Source organism: Lissotriton vulgaris, unplaced genomic scaffold, assembly GCF_964263255.1.
Source record: "Lissotriton vulgaris unplaced genomic scaffold, aLisVul1.2 SCAFFOLD_1214, whole genome shotgun sequence".
Lineage (NCBI taxonomy): Eukaryota > Metazoa > Chordata > Amphibia > Caudata > Salamandridae > Lissotriton > Lissotriton vulgaris.
Window position 1 is genome coordinate 175,294 of NW_028243910.1, and position 19,957 is coordinate 195,250.

At 42.9% G+C, this 19,957-nt stretch overlaps 1 protein-coding gene across 1 annotated transcript in view; it reads left to right on the forward strand.

The window, feature by feature from the left end:
• The window catches only part of LOC147668204 (multidrug resistance-associated protein 1-like), a gene marked incomplete at its 3' end in the record, with an annotated part of 614,782 nt that overhangs the window by 125,476 nt on the left and 469,349 nt on the right, over window positions 1-19,957 (forward strand). Inside the window, exon 4 of the mRNA XM_086948707.1 lies at window positions 10,095-10,272. Coding sequence (XP_086804833.1) covers window positions 10,095-10,272 — 178 coding nt within the window. The remainder of the gene's footprint in view (window positions 1-10,094; window positions 10,273-19,957) is intronic.

Sequence of the window (19,957 nt, forward strand, 5' to 3'; positions counted from 1 at the left end):
ATCCAGAACTTGAAGATGGAAGCCTTTGCAAAGCAATGGAGCCATTGAGGTGGTGCTGATTGAAGAAAGGGACCCAAGGTTCTACTCCTTTAATACGTTGTCCCCAGGAAGGACCAGTACTGGGTCTTCATTTTTTAAACTTGTACCCTCTAAAACAAAAGTTAAAGATGCTTTCTCTGAGCCAAGGTCAGCTGGCTCTGAGCACATGCAATTGGTTGGCATGCCTGGATCTCCAGGACGCCTCTTTCCATGCCGTAATCCTTCACATCCACAGACTTTACCGTAGGTTCACAGTAGCATACTAGCACAGTCACTCCAGGGATCTTTACAAAATGTTGGTTGTGGTGGCTTTACCACGACTGAGGAGTGCATATACTTTGTCCACTGGTTCCAGAAAGGACCATTTTTGTCAAAGACTTTCAGCAAATGACGAAACTCCTCTGTGACTTCAGTTTTACCATAAACATTCATAAGTCTCATCTCTCTTCAAGAGGTTAATCTTCTTAGGGGTGGTACTGGATACAACATGATTGAAGGCCTTTCCTCCTCCTCCTCAGATCTTAGATATTTGGGAGACGATTCTGAGGTTTTTAACTTTGTTCTGGTTTACCCATTCCATTGTCTGCTTGACCATTTAACCTGGGTCATCTGGTGGTCCCAAGCTCTAGAGGGTGGATAAGCTTGCTTCAGTAGTGCCGGAGGACACAGTGCTCCAGCATCAGAGCACTCTCGCTTCTTGTGTATGTCTTCCAATCTGTTATATAGATCTGCACTCCTGGATAACTCCTTCCAATCTTTTGTTGGGCTTGGTCCTTCAGTAAGCCACAATGTTCACAGGTGCGTTTTTGCTGGGATGATATTTCCCTGGGCAACATAGTGGCACAAGGCCTATGGTCATGATTGAGTTGCGCATCCGCATAAATGTGCTGAATATACGGGTGGTTGCTTTGCCATTAAGGTATTACTCCCATCCTTTGCATGGCATAGAATTCATATTGTGTTGGGTAATACCACCACTGACATTTATATTACCATTAAGGGTGATGTATGGTTGTGGACCCTATATTGTAGGGTGATTCAGTCTGTAGCATTGGTTGCAAAGACTATTTGTCTGGTGGTTTCCCATCTCGCCATCTTTAGTGTGAGGGCAGATGCTCTGTCGCATGTCACTGGGAACCACGAGTGGGAGCTACAACTCAAAATGATGGAGATGATCTTCTCTAGCTTAGGCTTTCCAGAAGTAAATCTTTTCACCACAGAGCGTCCTCAGTTTTGTGCCTTACAGTTCCTGCAGGGATGCCTTCAAGTTCAGCTGGTCTTGTGGTCTGCTATACATGTTTCTACCATTTTTGCTTTTGTCATGTGGAATGGGCAGGTGGATTTAGTACTCTGCATCTTGATTACTAGAGATTGAGCTAAGAGGATACGCATGCTGATATGTTCACCCTCAGCATTGAGGCCCCTCTACATCTCATTCACTGGGTAGCTCTTTTCTTGCAGCAGGATGGTCCGGTCCTTCACCTCAGTACCATACCACTGCGGCTGTAAGCGTAGCGATTGTCTGTTGTCTACTTTAATCTTTTTCTCTGTCTGACAAACTTGCCGATGTCCTTTTGGTGGCTGGCAAGCCCACTACAAAATTAATTTTTACTGTTTGTTGGAAAACATTAGTTCAGCAGCGCGAGTCTCAAGATCCAACCCTTTATATTGCACATTTTTTATATCTTGTGATTTGTGCTGCCCTTTGGACTGCATGCTGTTGCTACTGCAAGGGTGAAGATCTATTTGCCTGCCTTGTCTGTTTTCATGCCTTTCAAGATTAGTGTTACTTGTTTAGAATGCTATTAGTCATGGGGTTTCTGACAGGTTTGCTTTATTTGCTTTCCTGACTCCATTTATTGTTCCTCATTGAGATTTGAACTTTGTGTTAGCTGTATTAATAGCATCATGATTCAAGATGATGCAGTTGATCGGTTAGACTTCGCACTCTAAAGACCGTATTGTGACAATAACTTCAGTTTGTAGGGTTGAACTTCATGCCCTCTCGTTTCACCCTTTTTTCACACTATTTTTCCCCCTGATACATTTAAGACAAAAAATGTGAACTGGTAGCTGAGCTGCCATAAATGAAATAAAATTGTAAAAATATGTTGTAAAATAATTTCAAAGACGAAAGAAGTTTGTGACGTTGGTATAAGATGTTAAATTATTGTTGGGCATCCACATTTAAGGGGAATGGAAATTAATATAGGTGATCTTAACTTATTTTATTTAAACCGGATATGCTAGGACATGTTCAGCTAAATTAACTGTTGGTACCCTCCACCAGGGAATGAAAGTATGCCTTGAAAATGTCCTCTGAAAAGGTGAAACGCATGCTGACTGTCTCATTATTGTTTGATTGCTAAATTGGATAATAGTTAATTTGATGCTGTTTTATGTACTTGAGAACTGTTGAAGATTTTAAGGATATGCAAAATATTTTAATGTCACTGCAGTGATGAGTATTTTTCCTGAGCTGTGATACTCAATTTCCTTGATTAACCAGCACCACTTAAATTTGCCAGGAACCTATTACTTTTTTAGTCTTTGAGATGAGGAATGTAAAATTTCAAAGGTGTGATGAAGGAAATTTATAGTGCTATTGAGGGCACAGGCGAGGATTATGCATTTAAAAACCTCAATTTTTGCTCTTCAAACCAACCAATAAACATTGCATATAGCAATAAAAGGACTACAAATCCCATGAGTCGTTGAAAACAACAAATACATTGACATCCTGTCAAGCCATATAAAATAATTAAACAGGGGGTGGTGATGGACAGAGTTTCTGAATTAAGCAGAATACTCTCACCCAGTCAAGAGATCAGGGCTTAATCCAACACCGTTTTTTAGCTCACTGCACCATCCCAGCTCAGAACCTGGCTATATGCAAATTAGTCTGTCCATATAAAATAGTCCCCTAGAAAAGCACTTATTACCCCATTATTGGAACTTTCATAGATTCCCATGCTTTGTATCATTCCCGGTGCCGGAATGGGAGCCTCGGTAAATAAAAAGAAATAACATAATCATAGAAACAAAAGAGAAAATAGGCCTAGGCCTCATCTCATTTTGTAGCATATCACCTTCTTTGTGTAAAAGAGCCTAAACTTTCCGCAATGACCAATCAGAACAGCCTCACCCCTTGGAACCTTCCTGAGAGAGCTCAGAGCCTCAGATTTTTCTACCGCACGTTGTGCTAGGGAGTCTCCACTGAGCTCTGCTCAGTTTTCCATAATCAACTTATTTCTTCAATTTTTCATCTACAAGGAACTATGTCTGACCAGGAGAAGAAGGCTTTATTCAGGTCCTGTGCGTCTTGTGGAAAAGAGGCTTTTTGTGGAAGATAAGCATGAGATAAGCATGAGAGCTGTATTTATTGCTTATACCCGGACCACAAGGCCACAGACTGCAAAATTTGTAGAACCTTTTCTACAAAAACTTTGCTGAGACAGGGAGGGCAGGCTTTTGGCCTGGCTGCAGTAGACGAAGACTCGAAAGGAGGTGCTCTCATCGGATGAGGAAGATTCTACATCCATATCTTCATCCAGGAGATCCAAGAAGAGGGGTAGGTCTTCTCTCTCTACTTAAGCCCCTTGTCAAGGCCACTCATAGGATCTCCGACAGGTCTGAGAGGGCTAGTCCCATTAAATCTCCTCACGGAAGTGAAAAGGAGAGGCTGGGACAGGCTGCTGGATTGGAGACGGCCACAAGGGACAAAAAGGAGGTTTCTATCACTTCTCCGCCCAAAAAGGAAAAAACTGTCAAAGCACTCTGCAGTCAATCCAGGGACCATGCCTGAGAGAAAACAGCGTCCGTCGACCTTATCTGAAAGTGACTGGTAAGCCCCAAGCACCTTTCTAGACTGTGACCCTTCTTGAATACAGGTGTTAATTTCATCTGCACATATTACTTTGATGTCTTTATACAGCAAATCTGGGGTAATCCTAGACCATCTCAGTCTGCGTCTCCCATCGATTGTACTCGGCCTTCCCTGACTGGCATTCGACCCTTCTTTAGCTATCCATGGTCCCAGTAAGCGGGTTATGATCGCTAAATACACTCTCTTCAATAATAAAAGAATCCACAAAGGACTGCATAGAAAATGAGATTAGTACATAGTCAATGACAGTTCCTCTCCCATGGCCCTTAAAAGTTGGTATCTCAAATCTTAACAGGATCCATCATCCCTGACTGGCATTCGACCCTTCTTTAGCTATCCATGGTCCCAGTAAGCGGGTTATGATCGCTAAATACACTCTCTTCAATAATAAAAGAATCCACAAAGGACTGCCTAGAAAATGAGATTAGTACATAGTCAATGACAGTTCCTCTCCCATGGCCCTTAAAAGTTGGTATCTCAAATCTTAACAGGATCCATCAGGGCCATGGTTGGTGTCACATCCAGGTCGTTCAATAAGTCATTGAAGAGTTCCCCCTCAGTTGAGTGTTCTAAATGTATACCACTAGATCGATCACAGTGTAGATCCAGAATACATTTGAATAGGGGGTCACCACAAGGATGTACATTAAAGTCACCCATGATCATGAGGTTATGCAGACTCTGTTTCATTGACATACTAATAAAAACATTCAGAGCAGATAGTTGACTAGAACCGGAGTATAAATTGACTGAGTTATAAAAATTCACCAGACCAGCTAGACCGTTTTCTCCATTTAAAATTAGACCAAGAATTCCAGGGTTAGCAGATGGTACTCTACGCACTTTACAAGTCAATGCAACAGAAATGTACGTAACCAACCCCCCCCCCTCCCCCCCCCCCCCTTAGATCTTCCCCTATTGGTTGCAGTGGCAGGGACATAATATGCCTTGTACCCTTCTAAAAAATGATTACATTCGATAGACCAAGTCTCCTGCAAACAAATTATAAGATACTGTTTGATGTAATTAATCCAATTACAATCCTGCATCTTGGCCCGCAATGTTACAAGAAATTACATTGTTAGGGCTCCTCTTGCCCCAAGTAGCTTCTAAGACTCCCGGGTCAATTGAACTATCCCTTCCCTGTTCTCCCGAGCCCTCAAGTCAATCACAAGCCTCTAGGCCTGATAAAGTTCAAATCTATTATGGGTAGGGGCATCAAACCCGTTCCTACAGTGATTACCATGATTGTTAAATTGTGGCCCGGGTGGCGGGTAGCTACTAATGGCCCTTGCCCTTGCGTTCTCTTAGGCGCCAGTTACATCCCTGAATAAGTTGTGTCATGCCTCTCCCATGCGCTGGCCTATAAAAAAAAGCCTAAAGGAAGCAATTCAATTACAGTACCAGTCAGCCGCTGATGATATTGGCCAACAGATAGTAATTGGCCAGCCGTAGAAGGGTTATCATAATTAACAATAATACAGTCCCCTCTCCCACTTTTATTTGTACTACCAATCCAACTGACCCTACGTAAGATCAATATATTATTTGCAACATTCATCCTCTCCCGGGTGTTTTGATTAAGCCAATATGTTTTGTTCCATAGTTGCTCATAGCTCTCTGACTCCCCATCTGGGAGAGCAGGATCATTCCCCAATATGACCACGGATGGGGTCACCTCTGGAGGTAAGTCAATAACTATGGGACGGCGGATAGCACCAACTCTTTCATCCGTTCTTGGTTGAAGGTTGGGGAAGGGCATATTTCTCCTGGTAATTGTCTGATTTACAGTAGGAACAGATGCATCGGTCGGACCTGTGGGACTTGGGTTCTTAATTGCTGGGGCAGTCCGATTAATACTACTGCTAGGTGTCTTACGCTTCACACTACTAGTAGTAGTAGGCGGATTTGCAATTTTCGCAGTGGGAGCTGTAGCTGCTGTTGGCTCTCTTTTCCCCATTGAGGTTTCCAGGGACGAGAGCCTGGATTCGATCCCAGAGAGCTTCAGCATAATTAGGGCCAGCAGCGTTTGCATAAAACCTTCTAATTTTCCCCAAAACTCTCCACCAGCCAAATTACAGGTCTGTGCTGTTTCCTTGCATTGTACATTTCGAGTAACACCACTATCATTTTTCCCCCCGGTTACATGAATATCTGCTAACGGTATAACCTCACTACTAGTTGCTACACAATTCTTTTTAGGCGCCCTGGTTATTTTTTGGAAGATGGATTTTTTCGTGCAGTTCAAAACTGGCTTATCTATTTTGCTCCTTGCCCTTGGTCTAGATTTTACCGGGCTCGGGGCCTGCTCGGGAGTCCCATTAATTAGGCTATCATTTATTGAGGAGATGTCACTGTCTGGCTGCGTAACCATTAGTTGGCCAGGTGGGGGGTTGTTGGGGACTCATTTCTCATTAAGGCAGGGGAGGCTGTAGCTCTTCCAGATAGAGGGTCCATAGAGAGCCTACGTTCAGTCAGGGAGACTTCTTTATCGACAGCTAACTCAACCCTAGTTAAGTAGGCATCAAGGGTCCCAATCATCCCGGTTGTACCAGTGTCTTTCTCCAGTGTCTTTCTCTTTACATGGTGCCATAATGGATTCCCCAACCAGAATAGCAAATATACCGTTTAGGTACCCTTAAACCACTCAAGAGAATAGTAGGTATAACAAGAATCACAGTGGTATTAATACAATAAAAACTGGGAGCACCCAAGTATCAAGTGTTTATAGTTTCCTGTTATCCTCTGTACAGTGATGTTGTTTCCATGAGTTCTTTGTACCCTTGAGGACCCCAACCATGAGCAAACTCCCAGTGTAAGTCAGGTTGTGGCACGAACAGGAGCATAAGAAAAACGTTGAAACAATCCCACTTAGTAGAATGTCAATTTGGCAAATTAGAGATGTGCCTACTCACAGCATTTCTTACAGTGCGCTTTAGGGGGGTGGCCCAGCCCAGCCTCTTCTGGCCCCTGATGGCCACAGATGGTCCTGCCCTTGTACCGGGCTTCTCCCAGGCGCGTCCCCGCGCATGTCCCGCGCAGCGGACCCTTAACTCTGTAATAACGGATCGGTGGGAGGGTGGGCGGGTCTCGTGCACAGGTGTGGCATGCACGGACTCCTGGGAGTTGGAGTCCCGTGCTCGCGTGCTCCTGACCCCGCGGCCACCAGCAGACAGCAGTTTGCACTTTCCAGTGCATGCTCCCGATGTCCTGATGTGCTCCCGATGTCAGCAGCCCCCTGGAACTTCAAAAGAGGCTCCGGTGATGTTGAATGCGAAGCCTTACTATTGTGAGGGATGAGACTGGTTTATACGTTTTTTGGGGGATGTCAGTCAGTTGTTGTCGAGTGCCTGGATGGCTGACTTTTTTTTGTCATTTCCTCATAGGTCGTTGAGCTTCTCACCACACACAGTTTTGGATTATCTGGGAAGGTTGGGCAGTGGGCTGTTAGGGTTTGTTCTTTAAAAGTTAATTCCTAAAGACCCCGCAAAAGTAACACCTCCAGGTACAAACATCCTAGCTGATATGTCAAGTGCCTTCGCACCTGAGAGACTCTTGAATGAGTTAAGGCATAGCAACATCGCCAGTTTACATTAAATTTACTTCCTGTTTAGGAATTGGTCATGTTGCCAAGACTGCCCGAGGTGTAGTACCAACTTCACATCCCAGAGGGAGGTATACATTACGGTCCTGAGGGGAAAAGACAGGCAGACTTTGAGTAATCTACACACATGTTCATCCACAGGTACTCAACCACAAAGCAAGTGACCCATGGAAATAGCTGATCGACAAGCATTGGTGGTTTAAAATGCCAGGCCTTTACTAGCCGTTTTCAACTGGAAATTCTAGATGTGCACTAAATCTGCCCCCACAGTGCCTAGATTCCTTCACAGATACCAACGTGACCATCTGCTTTACTTTGCACTGCAGTGTGTAACTATGTCCTTCTGATAAGGGTCGGAGCTGGCTTCGAAAGTTGTGGGATCTTCCTTATACTCTGGTAATCCTCTGGCAATGTCATCCACTGGAGTTACCCTTCCAGAATCTAAAGATCTGACCTGCCTTGAGCGTCCTTCAGAATGTTTGGAAGTTGGGGACCAAAGAATGCAAAATTCAATGAAAGTTCCAGCTAATTTGATAACACTTCAACCTCCATCTTTTTCACTAGTTTCCAACTCTATATATACACACACACTTTAACTCTCACCCACACTCTCACGTCATTATTCTCTCGAAACACTCAGACTCCAGCTTCCTTCCACTGAAGTCTATCGAGTGCCTTGAGTTCCGTTTCACTACTAGATTTATTTCTTCCTGTGGGGTATTCTGCCATGACCAAAATGTCTTTCTTATGCAGAAGTGCCAGAACTCTTCGACTAGTTCTGCAAAGGCTCTTAACCTTGTCCCGCCTTACTTCTAAATATGTGTTGTCCATTTTTAACAGACATGAAGCATTGTCCTCAGTGAGACATTTCACCATGAAGGATCTCTCTAGTAGTTCCTAACAGTTGATGTGCATAGTTTGTTCCTGCTTTGAACATGTGGCAATATACCCAAAGTATCCCACTCCCAAACCAGAATGACTTGCACATGATTCTCTGATGCAGATCCAAAAATGAGCCCCCTCTGGCATCACAAGTTGACCTTTAGAATTGTCTCCCAGGCTCTCCCAACAATAATGGCACCATCTTGGTAATGTGTCAGAGGTTTTTAAACTTGCACAGAGGATGCTATACTCCTCTACAGCAATACATACTCCATTTTAATACAGGAAGTCAACATGCCACTAGTACAATCTGTAGTTTATGATGAAGAATCACACTCAGGGTGGTATCTGGCCTTGCCTTACTTACTTTGAATGAATCCTTGGTCCTTTCATATAGGGAAGAATAAAGGACATTGTTTCCTCACATAATGTGGACAAATGGTGTAGGTAAAAATTCATGGTGGTCTTGACAGGCAGTATTGTTTCTTCTTTTGATAAAATAGACTGTGATGTGGGAAGACGTAGAAGATTCCCGCCCAGATTTGCATCTCGATCCCAGCAGTTGGGATCATATAATTTAAGGTAGCTTTGAAATACTCAGGCTTCTATAAATGTCTTCAAAATCCAGGATTTTGTTCTGAAACCTTCAAGATCTTTATTTGGAACTCTTTTCTGCAATTGAGATTAATAAGGGCCCAATTAAAAAAAAATACATATCTAATTATGGATGGACAATAATGTGGAGCATTTAGAAAACAGATCTTCAGGAAAACTTTGGGACGAAACCTTTGAGAATCTTGGAAATAAAGTATCATGGGGTCATGTGCATACTAATACTGCTAATCTTAGAGTTCAGCATTTCAACAAGATACTAGGTCTCTATTATATGATCCAATTATACCAATAGACTTGTATGGCAAACTCATATTATTTCTGCTCCTGCTATGAGGTGGCTGACGTTAGCCATGTGTTTACTTACCATGAACTACAGGTTTTTGGGGATTTCATTTTTAAAGAATGCTATTCTCACGTGATTTTAAGACACAAACTTATATTGTACTATGTGGTAGAAATATTTAGAGAACTTGAAGGGATATTTAATTCCACACTTAGTTGCTAGGCTATGCATCTGCTAAAGCTGGTTGGATCCAGACTCCTAGCTATCATAGTTTGTGCTCTACCTTCATGAATTACTGTGGACTAGAGATGTCTCAAAGCTTTTTTTAATTGGCTTGCTCACCTCATAGCAGAAACCTCATATAGTGCCCAAAAAAATCAGAAATTGAAATGAAGCATGATAACTGCTATATAAATGTTGATATGTTAAGTTCTGTACCCGATGGAAAACACTGAAAATTCATCACATTACACATCACACTTTTTTTATAATCATCCTCACTAGTTGTCTCCTAAAATGTCTGTGGTGGTCATTTTTCGAGTCATCGTAAGGAATGCAACTCTTAAAAACATGTTGAAAGGAAGATCTGTTTTTAGCATAATTAAACTGTTAAATGAAATGAGTATTGGATGAAATAGGCTTGTTGTTAAATCCACATCTTTTATTTTTTTAGTTATCCATTATATATTTTTTAGTCCATGTAAATCTTTCCTTCAGTCTTTGGCGGAACATGTTTTTGTGCTATCTAATATTGATCAGTAATGTCATGTTTCATTTGTTTATAGGTTGCTTATAAGGTTTGTGAATGATAAAAGTGCTCCAGACTGGCATGGATATTTTTACACTGTGCTGCTGTTTTTGAGTGCATGTGTGCAAACCCTGATCCTTCATCAATATTTCCATATTTGCTTTGTTACTGGAATGAGAATTAAAACTGCGGTTATTGGTGCAATCTATCGAAAGGTATACCTTTTTAATATTCATTTTCACTCTGGTTAATAATTTGCCTTTTTTCATGCCTTTTTCCTCCCTATTGTTCCTTCCCTGATATTGTTAATCCTTTTTCTGTGCCACTGGAAAGCATTGTTAAAAAAAGCAATACATTTTGTGATTCGTCTTAGAAACACAAGCATGATACACTTTATGCTCAATGAGAACATACGAAATTGCTTCTTTATTAAAGCCTGGTCTGTTGATGTGATATTTTTGAGTTATGTGATAGATTATTGGGTACAGTTTAGTTTGCTTGTTTATTTAGATTTAATGTGCATGTTTAAATTCTATTGCTCACAATTTAGAGCCTCCCAGTTACTCACTTATTCCACATATGAGGGGGGAAAATAATTTTTAACCTGACTAATATTCCTGTCTTCGGGACATGTATCTGATTTGAATTTCCACCTTACAATTCATGCTTTTTTACCTATCTAAATTTGATTTTTTTTCCCTTTTATTTTTTTGATAACTAACTTTATTGCAGCATTTATGAACCATTGACCAGCCGCCATCATGGACCCCCCTCCGATCTCCTCCCTCACCCACACAACCAAACCAGAATGTTCCCACCACGCCACTCAAATCCTCTAAAGCTTCCAGGGCAACCCCATGGTTCATAAATCGTCTCTTCCAGCATAGTTCACAAGTCTATATGCTCATTGCAAGACTTGTATCTCTGGGGGTCTGGATGATTCCAGCAGCGTGCAATCTCTATTTTCCAAAACCATAGCCAGCCCAATGAGTGTCTGTTTGCCATTTAACTATACACCCCCTCCAGTAAACCCAACAAAGCCATCACTGGAGTCTGGTCCAGGGTAATTCCAAGGACATCCGACAATTCCTGCCCTAGCTCTTGCCAATAAGTGGTGATGCGTGGACAAGACCACACTATATGATAGAAATCTGCATCTAGCTTCCCACATCGAAAACCGCTGGAGTCAGGGAGCTTCTCAGCCCTGCACAGCAGAAGCCGTTTGTAGTGTGTCGGTAGTTGAGGTGTATCCGTCATTACTATCACTGAAAACACATGTTTATGGATCCTTGCACAAGGTTTTAAATAAGTTGCATCTCTACCTTCTTCAGTATCGAGCTGTGCATGAACAAACAATGCAATGCAGAAGGTGGCGAAAGCTGACCAGTGCACATGCAGCCTCTTGTCCACAGAGCTTGCTAAGGCTTGCATTGCCATTCTAGCCTACTAAATAGTTGACATTTTGTATGAACATGTGCACATGCATGAGCATTCATTAAGTATATACATACGTGCACGTATACAAGGTGACATTATCTGAACATACTAACAGGTGTAGGGATAGTTTGATAAGGGCACAGATTGATAAGCAAGTAGCTTGAGCAATTTAGATAGAAGTGTAATGGTGGTGCTGAAACTGAATTGTATTCTGATTTATGAAGCAGTGTGGCAGCACAAGGTGAATTTCAGATCTTTTGTAAATGTGAAAAACTGGTCACAAATTATTATGCTTGCAGTGTTTTTGCGATCAAATGACAAATAATTCATATTTGAAGACTAAACAGCACTGCAAATGAAGAGGCCGCTTAAAGCCTGTGCACAAAGTAAACAGAACACTTAACACAAGCAGAGGTAGGCCAACCAAAAAGAGTGTTCTCAAAGTATCCTAAATAACCTGAAGAGTAAGAGCAGATGTAACAGGCAGTCCTCATGGGAGGATTCAAAAGACCGAATCGAGGGAGTAGTAAGCATATTAACCAATCAAAAGCTGGCATTTACAAAGGACAGAAAGGAACATATGAAAAAGATGGGAGGTGCTTGAAGTCCATAGTATAGGGGACCAAGGGGAGCCATTGATTTATTTCTTCTTTTTTTCTATATGTAGTTTGAAAATAATTCTTAATTGAGTTTTCAAATTAAGGATGAAATATAATCAAGAGATCAATGAAGTGGTCCAGTCAGACTGCAGGTGACCAAACACGTGCTATAAAGAGAAGTCCAGAATAGCCAATGGGAAAATAATGAAAAAAGTAGGGTCCAATCAGGCAAATGTAAACATTTTTTATGGTCAATTTATTTTTGCTAGAGCACTTTTAGACCTTAAGCCACCTTATTAACAATATGTAATTATTTTGACAGGAGACCTACATCTATTTATTAGAGGGTGAGGCCGCCATTATACTAAAGTGTACTTGAATGGATGTATCCGTGTCCAGTGCTCTTTGAAGATCTTCTTTATTGACATTATGTATTGTGTGCAAGTAACAATTTTGTCTTTCTGCTCTGACCCCTTTTTTTAATAGCTGTTGCCTCATAATAAACATCTGTTCTAGAGGATGTTCTGCTTCTGTTGCATTCAATTCAAAAAGCCAGTCCACCCTTTCCCACGCTGCCATCTGCCTCCAGACCTTCCTAGTGTGATGTTTTAGGCCCATCAATGGCCAGTCGGAGGCAGGATTCCCCATCACCTCCTCCACTGGCAATCCATCATGTTTGACCGGTGGGTTCTGCAGATCGTCTGAAGTGGCTACAGCCCCCCCCCCCCCCCCCCCCCCCCACTACCCCCTCCTGCCATGCTCCCCTCCTATGGCCGAATGTTAGTGGATTATTTGGCTCTCCTCCGTGAGGATGTTGCAGCTCTCTTGGCCAAGGAGGCAATAGAGGGGCTCCCGATGCCTGAAGTAGAACATGGTTGTTATACCTGCTACATTCTGGTGCCCTAGAAGGAAAAAGGCCTTTGTCCTATCTTAGACTTCTGAACCCTCAATTTCTTCCTCCGGAAGGAGAAGTTCAAGATGCTTACTTTGGTCCAGGTCCTTTTTGCACTCGACCCAGGAGACTGGATGGTCGCGTTGGACTTGCAGGGCGCTTATTTCTATATCCTCGTCCTGTCTGCCCACAGACGTTACTTACTGTTCATGGTGGGCTGCGGGCACTTTCAGTTTACCTTGCTCCCCTTTGGCCTTACCAGTGCCCCTCGGGTGTCCACAAAGGTGATGGCGGTGGTTGTAGTTCATCTGCGCAGATAAGGGGTACCAGTATTCTCCTATCCCAACAACTGGCTGTTGAAAGAAAGCTCACCCCAGTATCTGGCCTCCAGACTACGGCAGACCTCTTGCAGTCACTGGAGTCCACTATCAACGTGCCGAAGTCACACCGGACTCACTTACAGACGCTACCTCTTTCATCGGGAAAGTTCTGGACACAGTGCAGTTTCGGACCTATCCTCCAGAGCAGCGAGTCTGTGATTTTCGACCTACGATACTGATGCTTCAGCCCCGGATTGCGGTGAGAATAACTCTGAGGCTGCTGGGCTTCATGGCCTTCGGCATCCTGCTGATCATTCCAAGTGGCATATGCAGGCTTTGTAATGGGACCTGAAGTTCCATTGGGTGCAGCATCAGGGGAATCTTTCCAACTACTTCCAGATGTCAGAAGGAACTGTGCAACAACTGCAGTGGTGGCTAACAAACCAAGATTGGGTCTGAAGCAGATCTCTCTCCCTTCCCCAACCAAATCGAACATTGGTGACTGATGCGTTGCTCCTGGGATGGGGCAGCCACCTGGGAGAGGTAGAGACCAGAGGTGTCTGGTCTCTGGTAGAGTCCGGTGCCCATATCAACCTTATGAAGCTCCGGGCTACCAGACAGACACTGAAGGCATTTCTTCCCTCTCTGAGGGAAAGTGTTGCAGGTGTTCACGGACAACACCACCGCTATGTGGTACTACAACAAACTGGGTGTGTTGAGGTTTTGGACCCTGTGTTAGGAGGCTCTGAGCTTCTGCACATGGCTGGAACATCAGAGAAGAACGTTGGTGGTACAAGTTCTGGTGGATTCTCTGAACGCCAGAGCAGGCAAAGTCCATCGTCCGTGCCTGGTCGAACACGAGTGGCGTCTCGTGTAGGAGTTTTGAGTGCCCATATTTGCCCAGGAAATCACACTTGGTGTTAAAAAGATGTGTATTGGGCATAACTGCGTTGGGAGTGACCCTCCTTTATGTACTGAAGCAGGGCAACCCATTTGATTGTGTCATTTAGTACTTTGTTGTTCCATATCAACACTGGAAACTAATTAAATTCCCTCACAGTATCAGCCCTCAGGGAAAACTAGTTTTTCTTCCAGTGAACCCTGTGTCATAATTGAATATGAAAGGAATAAGCAAACTTCCACACCAAAACTCTCATCCTCAGGTCTCAGACTTCCCTACTGTTTATTTCAAATCCCAGAAGAATATTTCGCTGTTGGACAAGTGACTAGTCAGTGGCATCAACCTTTTGAGGCTGCTCACAATTCCCAAAACTAACATAACAATGAGTTATGCAAATATGAAGTTGGCATTTGAGCAATCTGGCAAATGGAGTGCCTTCAACTAATTCAAAAGAAGTGCCATCGTAAGCCTCTGCAGACAAGTCAAACAGTGATCTTGACTCTGGCTCAGGCACGATTGAAGGGCAATTTTGAAGCAGCGTTTTTCTAACTATTAAGAGGTCCGATCTTGCATGACTGCTCCATTACTATCCAAAGTGGCAATGACAAGTCTGCAAGAAAGATGTCCTGGAAGGTCAGTCTTTTCTCATGGTCACCAAAGAGGAATAGTCTGAGCTGTTTTCTCCCGCCCCCAGTTGTTGGTCTGAGGAGGTTTCCCGTGGAGATGTAATCATTTTTAGAACTGGAGAATATTCCTGTGATGCCTGTCTGACTTTTATGTCTGATGGAGAGAGTATTTGAGACCTGGCTGTGAGCAGTGTTGTCTCCCGTTTATTTGTCTTTAATCTCATGTGCGTACCTTCTTAGCTCTGAATTGGTACTGATGGTCCTGTGCCTTTTTCTGCTTCATTCCCAGGTTTCTTTCCTCCACCCAGTCCCAGGCCTCTTCTGGTGTTTCACAGAAAATGGATTTCAGTGGGAAAATGACCTAGAGTTTTGTCAGGTTGTGGAGCATTTAGCAAATGTTCATGGCTAACAAATTTTACTCTACACCTTTTAGTCATATCTTCCTTACCCTGGTATCCCTCCACTGACTCCTTGTTAAAGATCGCATTCTATTAAGATAAATGTGCCTGGTGGATAGAGCGGTCTTCTCCCCTTAGCTCTTGGTTTACTTTGCACCAGCGTAGGTGCCTCTTGAGATCCAAGGAAAATTTCTCTTGAAAGTTCCTAGATCGGGTCTCTAATTTTTCTTTGGGGACACCTTTTCAGTAACCACAACTATGAAGTGGAACTCCCTGTCTTGTTGCCTTTGGCAGGAAGCAGACCTGTGTAAATGTAGGAAAGTGCCAAAGACGTTTTTTTACGTAACATTACTAAACCACTTCTTTGGCTCTTGTGTTCTATAGCAGATTTCTTCAGTTTGTTTGGTTGCAGTTTTCCGCACTAATCTAAGCCACCGAGGTGAAAATAGCATTATATAAAACACCAAACTTCAAATGAATTCCTCAGTTGCTGCACGTCTCTTGTGTAGTCTACAAATATCATGATGTACCTGTGGGTGAGTTTCAAGTCGCTTTCAGCTACTCAACGCCTTCTCCTTTTATTCTTCTGTCGGAAAGGAGGTCTTGCCAACCTTTGTTGACTGCCAGCACTCAAGTGTTATTTGTCACCTTCCACACCTCTTAAGTGGTGCAACAAGACTGAATCAATTAATGGTTTCAGGGTGTGTGCAGAGGTTTTAGTCCCTGTCTGCACATTTTGTTTTCTATCTAGGGCAAGTTATTATTTTTTTAATGCGCAATTGCCATATTGGGAGGTCAATAGTTACTCTACACCCTGTGAGGCAACCCATTAGATGATATTTTCCTTTCTCCTTCATCCTTGTCAGTGGAATGGCCAAAAATCGCTCCATGTAGCAGACACCGCTCAGATTGGGTGAAGAGCATGTGCAGCTGGCCTGGGCATGGCTCTGTTAGTCTGCTGCTTGCTTGGAGACTCATTCTTGTCACAGACGCCACTTGCAGCTGGAGCCTCAGACAGGCCTCTCCCCACCCCAATAACCAAATCTAGCCGCGACTTGAGATTAGACATGCAGCCAAGGGTTTACAGTATCTGAAGGTGAGAATGTCTTTCATGGGTGATGTCTGTAGGTAAAGTTTTGTTGTCTTCCTACTGGTGGATGGTGACACTTCAGTCAGCCAGCAGTTTGATATGATTTCTAAACTTCACTAACTAGCTGTGGTGAAAAAGGAAAGAAAGAACTACTTTTGTGCTTGAAACTGAGCAGCCTATGGTGTTTGGCAGTGTTAAACACAGCTGACTAGCAAAGCTAAGCATGGGCCACCATTAGGTTAGTGACTGGCTTGGTATTCAATTTGGTGTGAAAAAGAACAGTATCTTTCATAAAAGGGAAATGCCAGAGGTAACGATAATTTCTGATCCAGAAGCCCTTGCTTAATTTCGTGACCTGTGCTTTTTGGGTCTGGAAGCCAAGCCCACACAGATGATTGGCAAGGCATACTCCTTACTTCAACTCGAATAATTGGGCCCAGATTTATTATTTTTTGTTTAAAATTTCTGTATTGGTTTTACGAATTTTCATGTATTACCACAGTTACAGACAACGGAAATTGCATATTTGCATCTCTTACAAGCAGTCCTTATCACAAATATCCCTTTAGACGGCAATTTGCATAATCGGGAACCAAAGATAAGCAGGATACAGTGCTTATTATAGCAACATATTACGTCAACAAACATACCACTAGAATGTACACAGCATTGCTGGTAATAACATATTAACTTGTAGGGGGGAGAACAATATGATTGGGGTGAGGGGGTTGCATCTCACAGAGTTGGTATATTAAGTGCAGATGGTGGTGCTGCTGCTGTGTACAATATAGGTCCTCCCACATCGTTCGTCGCTATCATTTTATTATCTTATGCCTTATTGTCAATAACTTACCTTGGATACGTGTCCGGGGCTGCTGCGTACGTGCTGTCCATGATCTACGCCTGGATTCATGCCTGTTGGGGGCAAGGTGGGGGGGGGAAGAGAAGGGCTCTGGTTATTGTTGGGATCCCTTCACATGATAATTGGGCCCAGGTTTATAGCTTGAAGTTAAAGTATCCAGTTTATTAGATACTTATCCAGAGGGATATTTTCACATTCCAGAAGGTTCCACTTCAGTCGAACATGCCGATTTTGTGTACTGTGCAAGAAGACTGTAGAGATATTAGTTTTACCACATCAAATGAGTCAGCCTACTTTCATCCTCTTTGCCAAGATCCTGGTGGTCAAATAAGATGCAGATTCTCTCAGGGCCAACCGCATCATGCAGGTAGAACACGAACATGCAGAGCTGGCACCATTGGTATCCAGATATGCATGCAAAAAAGCGTCTCTGCTTCCTTTTTGTCCTCTTGTACCCAACTGTGGTTATTTCGAACTGTAGACCCTCACCCAAATGAGTTGCAACTGGGGTCCTCTAGGGCTTTGTGCTGAGTTCTTGTCTGTTCAATTGCTGCGTGGCCCCTTTGGTCTCACAATTTGAATCTTTCTGCATTTTATTAGGCACCTATGCCGATGACACCCAGGTGATTGTCCAACTAGATGGGTAATCTTCTGAGGATGCTGATGATTTCAGAAATTCCTTCCAGGAAGTGGCAAACTAGATGGATCTTAGCCCTCATCCCGAAATACAAACAGAACTATGATTATAGATTTTGGGTTGGGCACAGATGTGAACACTGATTGATGGCCTGAGATTCTGGTATGCATCAATAGAGAAGTATCTCTTGGAGGAATCCACAATCAAACCAGTCACACTCTGTTCTCTCATCAATCGAAAATTACACTGTCAGTCTTAAAAGGAACCAAAAGGCAATTAAATAAAATCTGTTTAATAAAGCATAAAGATTAAAAAACAATTGTACAATTAGTAACAGTCATATGGTTAAAAACACTCCTAGAAATATCATAGAAAATATTTAGCATATATATTGTTTAAAATCACAAATAAGAGAGCATATTTAAGACATACATATTTGTCATTAAAAACTTGTGAATTCGAACGAATCAATAAGAGAAAGTGCCATAATATCATAGTTTATTCAATGTTCCTCCAATTTAACAAAACCAAAGTGGCGTCAACTCGTTTCGGTGGAAAAACAAAATAGGACCACCTTCTTCAGGACAACCATATAAATTCTCTGCTTATGCAGTGTTCAAAAAACAAAACCTATATCAGACATGGAATGGTAATTTGCCTAGCCCAGTAAAAGTAAGTTCCAATTCTATTAAGGATACGGAGGCAAGGATTATGCTTTCTCTTTGCTTCAATATTATAAAACTTCATAGGAGCCAGAAAGATATTCAAACAAATCTTTAAAACGTTAACAGGAAAACTCCAACTCTCATCATCCAGGGGGCAACTCGAGAATATAGTCCTTCCACTGTGTCCTTGGCCAACAGCACATAGTCCCATGTTTGTGTCCTCCCTTCCTCTTTCTTTGCGCAAGTCACGCCAAATCCTCACTGGTCCTGTTTTGAACCATTGCTTCCTGAAAAACAAAGACAACGTAAAGGTTGCAGGAAATTAACGTAGTATGCAACTCACAAATCCGACAAATTGCTGTACAAGAACTCGATAACGAAAAAGAATGTCCAACATTACACGAAGGTCACATTGCAAAAATATGAATTGGTTACTTGCAACCATACGGGTGGGTTTGAACTATCTGTGCCCCCGGGGGGTTAATCCTCGCCTCCATGTCCTTAATAGAATTGGAACTTACCTTTAGCGTGCTATGCAAATTCAGATTCTATGTCTGGAACGGAGGCTTCAGATTGTTAGTTTAAAGCTTACTCACCACTAACTGAGCCACTTCCAAAACCGGTTTAAAGTAAAACCTGATTAATGTTGAGTCTGAGGACCAATCCGCTGCTCGCATTAAATGCTGTAGACGAGCCCTTAGCGCAAATGCCTTACAGGCCATTGCACCCCTGGCTGAATGGGCTCCAAATTGTCAATTACTGCCTCCTGCATGACCCAACGCACCCACCTGGCTATAGTGGTGGAAGAGACAGCCTTGTGCGGTGTCTTGAGAGCAATAAGGAGTTGTTGTTCGCCCTGAGGTCGGAGTTCTTGTTATCTCTTCATATGCCGTCAGGCAATCCACCACACACAGTTTTGGAGTGTCTTGAAAAGCCGGGTGTTAGACTTAGTACGTCGTCCTACTGTGAACACTACCCCATCCGGGGAAAAAGTCCTGCTGAGATGTCCAATGCTCGGACATCAGAAACTCTCCTACAGGAGACTAGACATAGAAGCATTGCCAGCTTGGATGATATTTCCTTCAAAGAAAGATATCTACTTGGTTGCCAGGACAAAAGGAGGTTCAATAAGAGATTGACGACCCATAGGACTGAATAGCTTGGTTCCTGAGGCAGAGAAAGGTCCTATACCTTGCAGAAGTCTGCAGACATATGGGTGTTCCCCAACCGGCGTACCGTCTATCGGGGAATCTCCCACAGAAATTGCCGATCGTATCACATTTATTGAACGATACGCCAGCCCCTCTGAAGCCAAGTCTGCCGAAAAATTCAAGATTGGAACGACCCCTGCGACCATGGAACCCACACCCTGTCGAAGACACCAACGAACTCATGTCGTCCAGGCGGACTTTAACATTTTGTGGTACTATCTGCCCAAGCCTTTGACCATAGGGTCTCAGCCGTCCTCGAAAG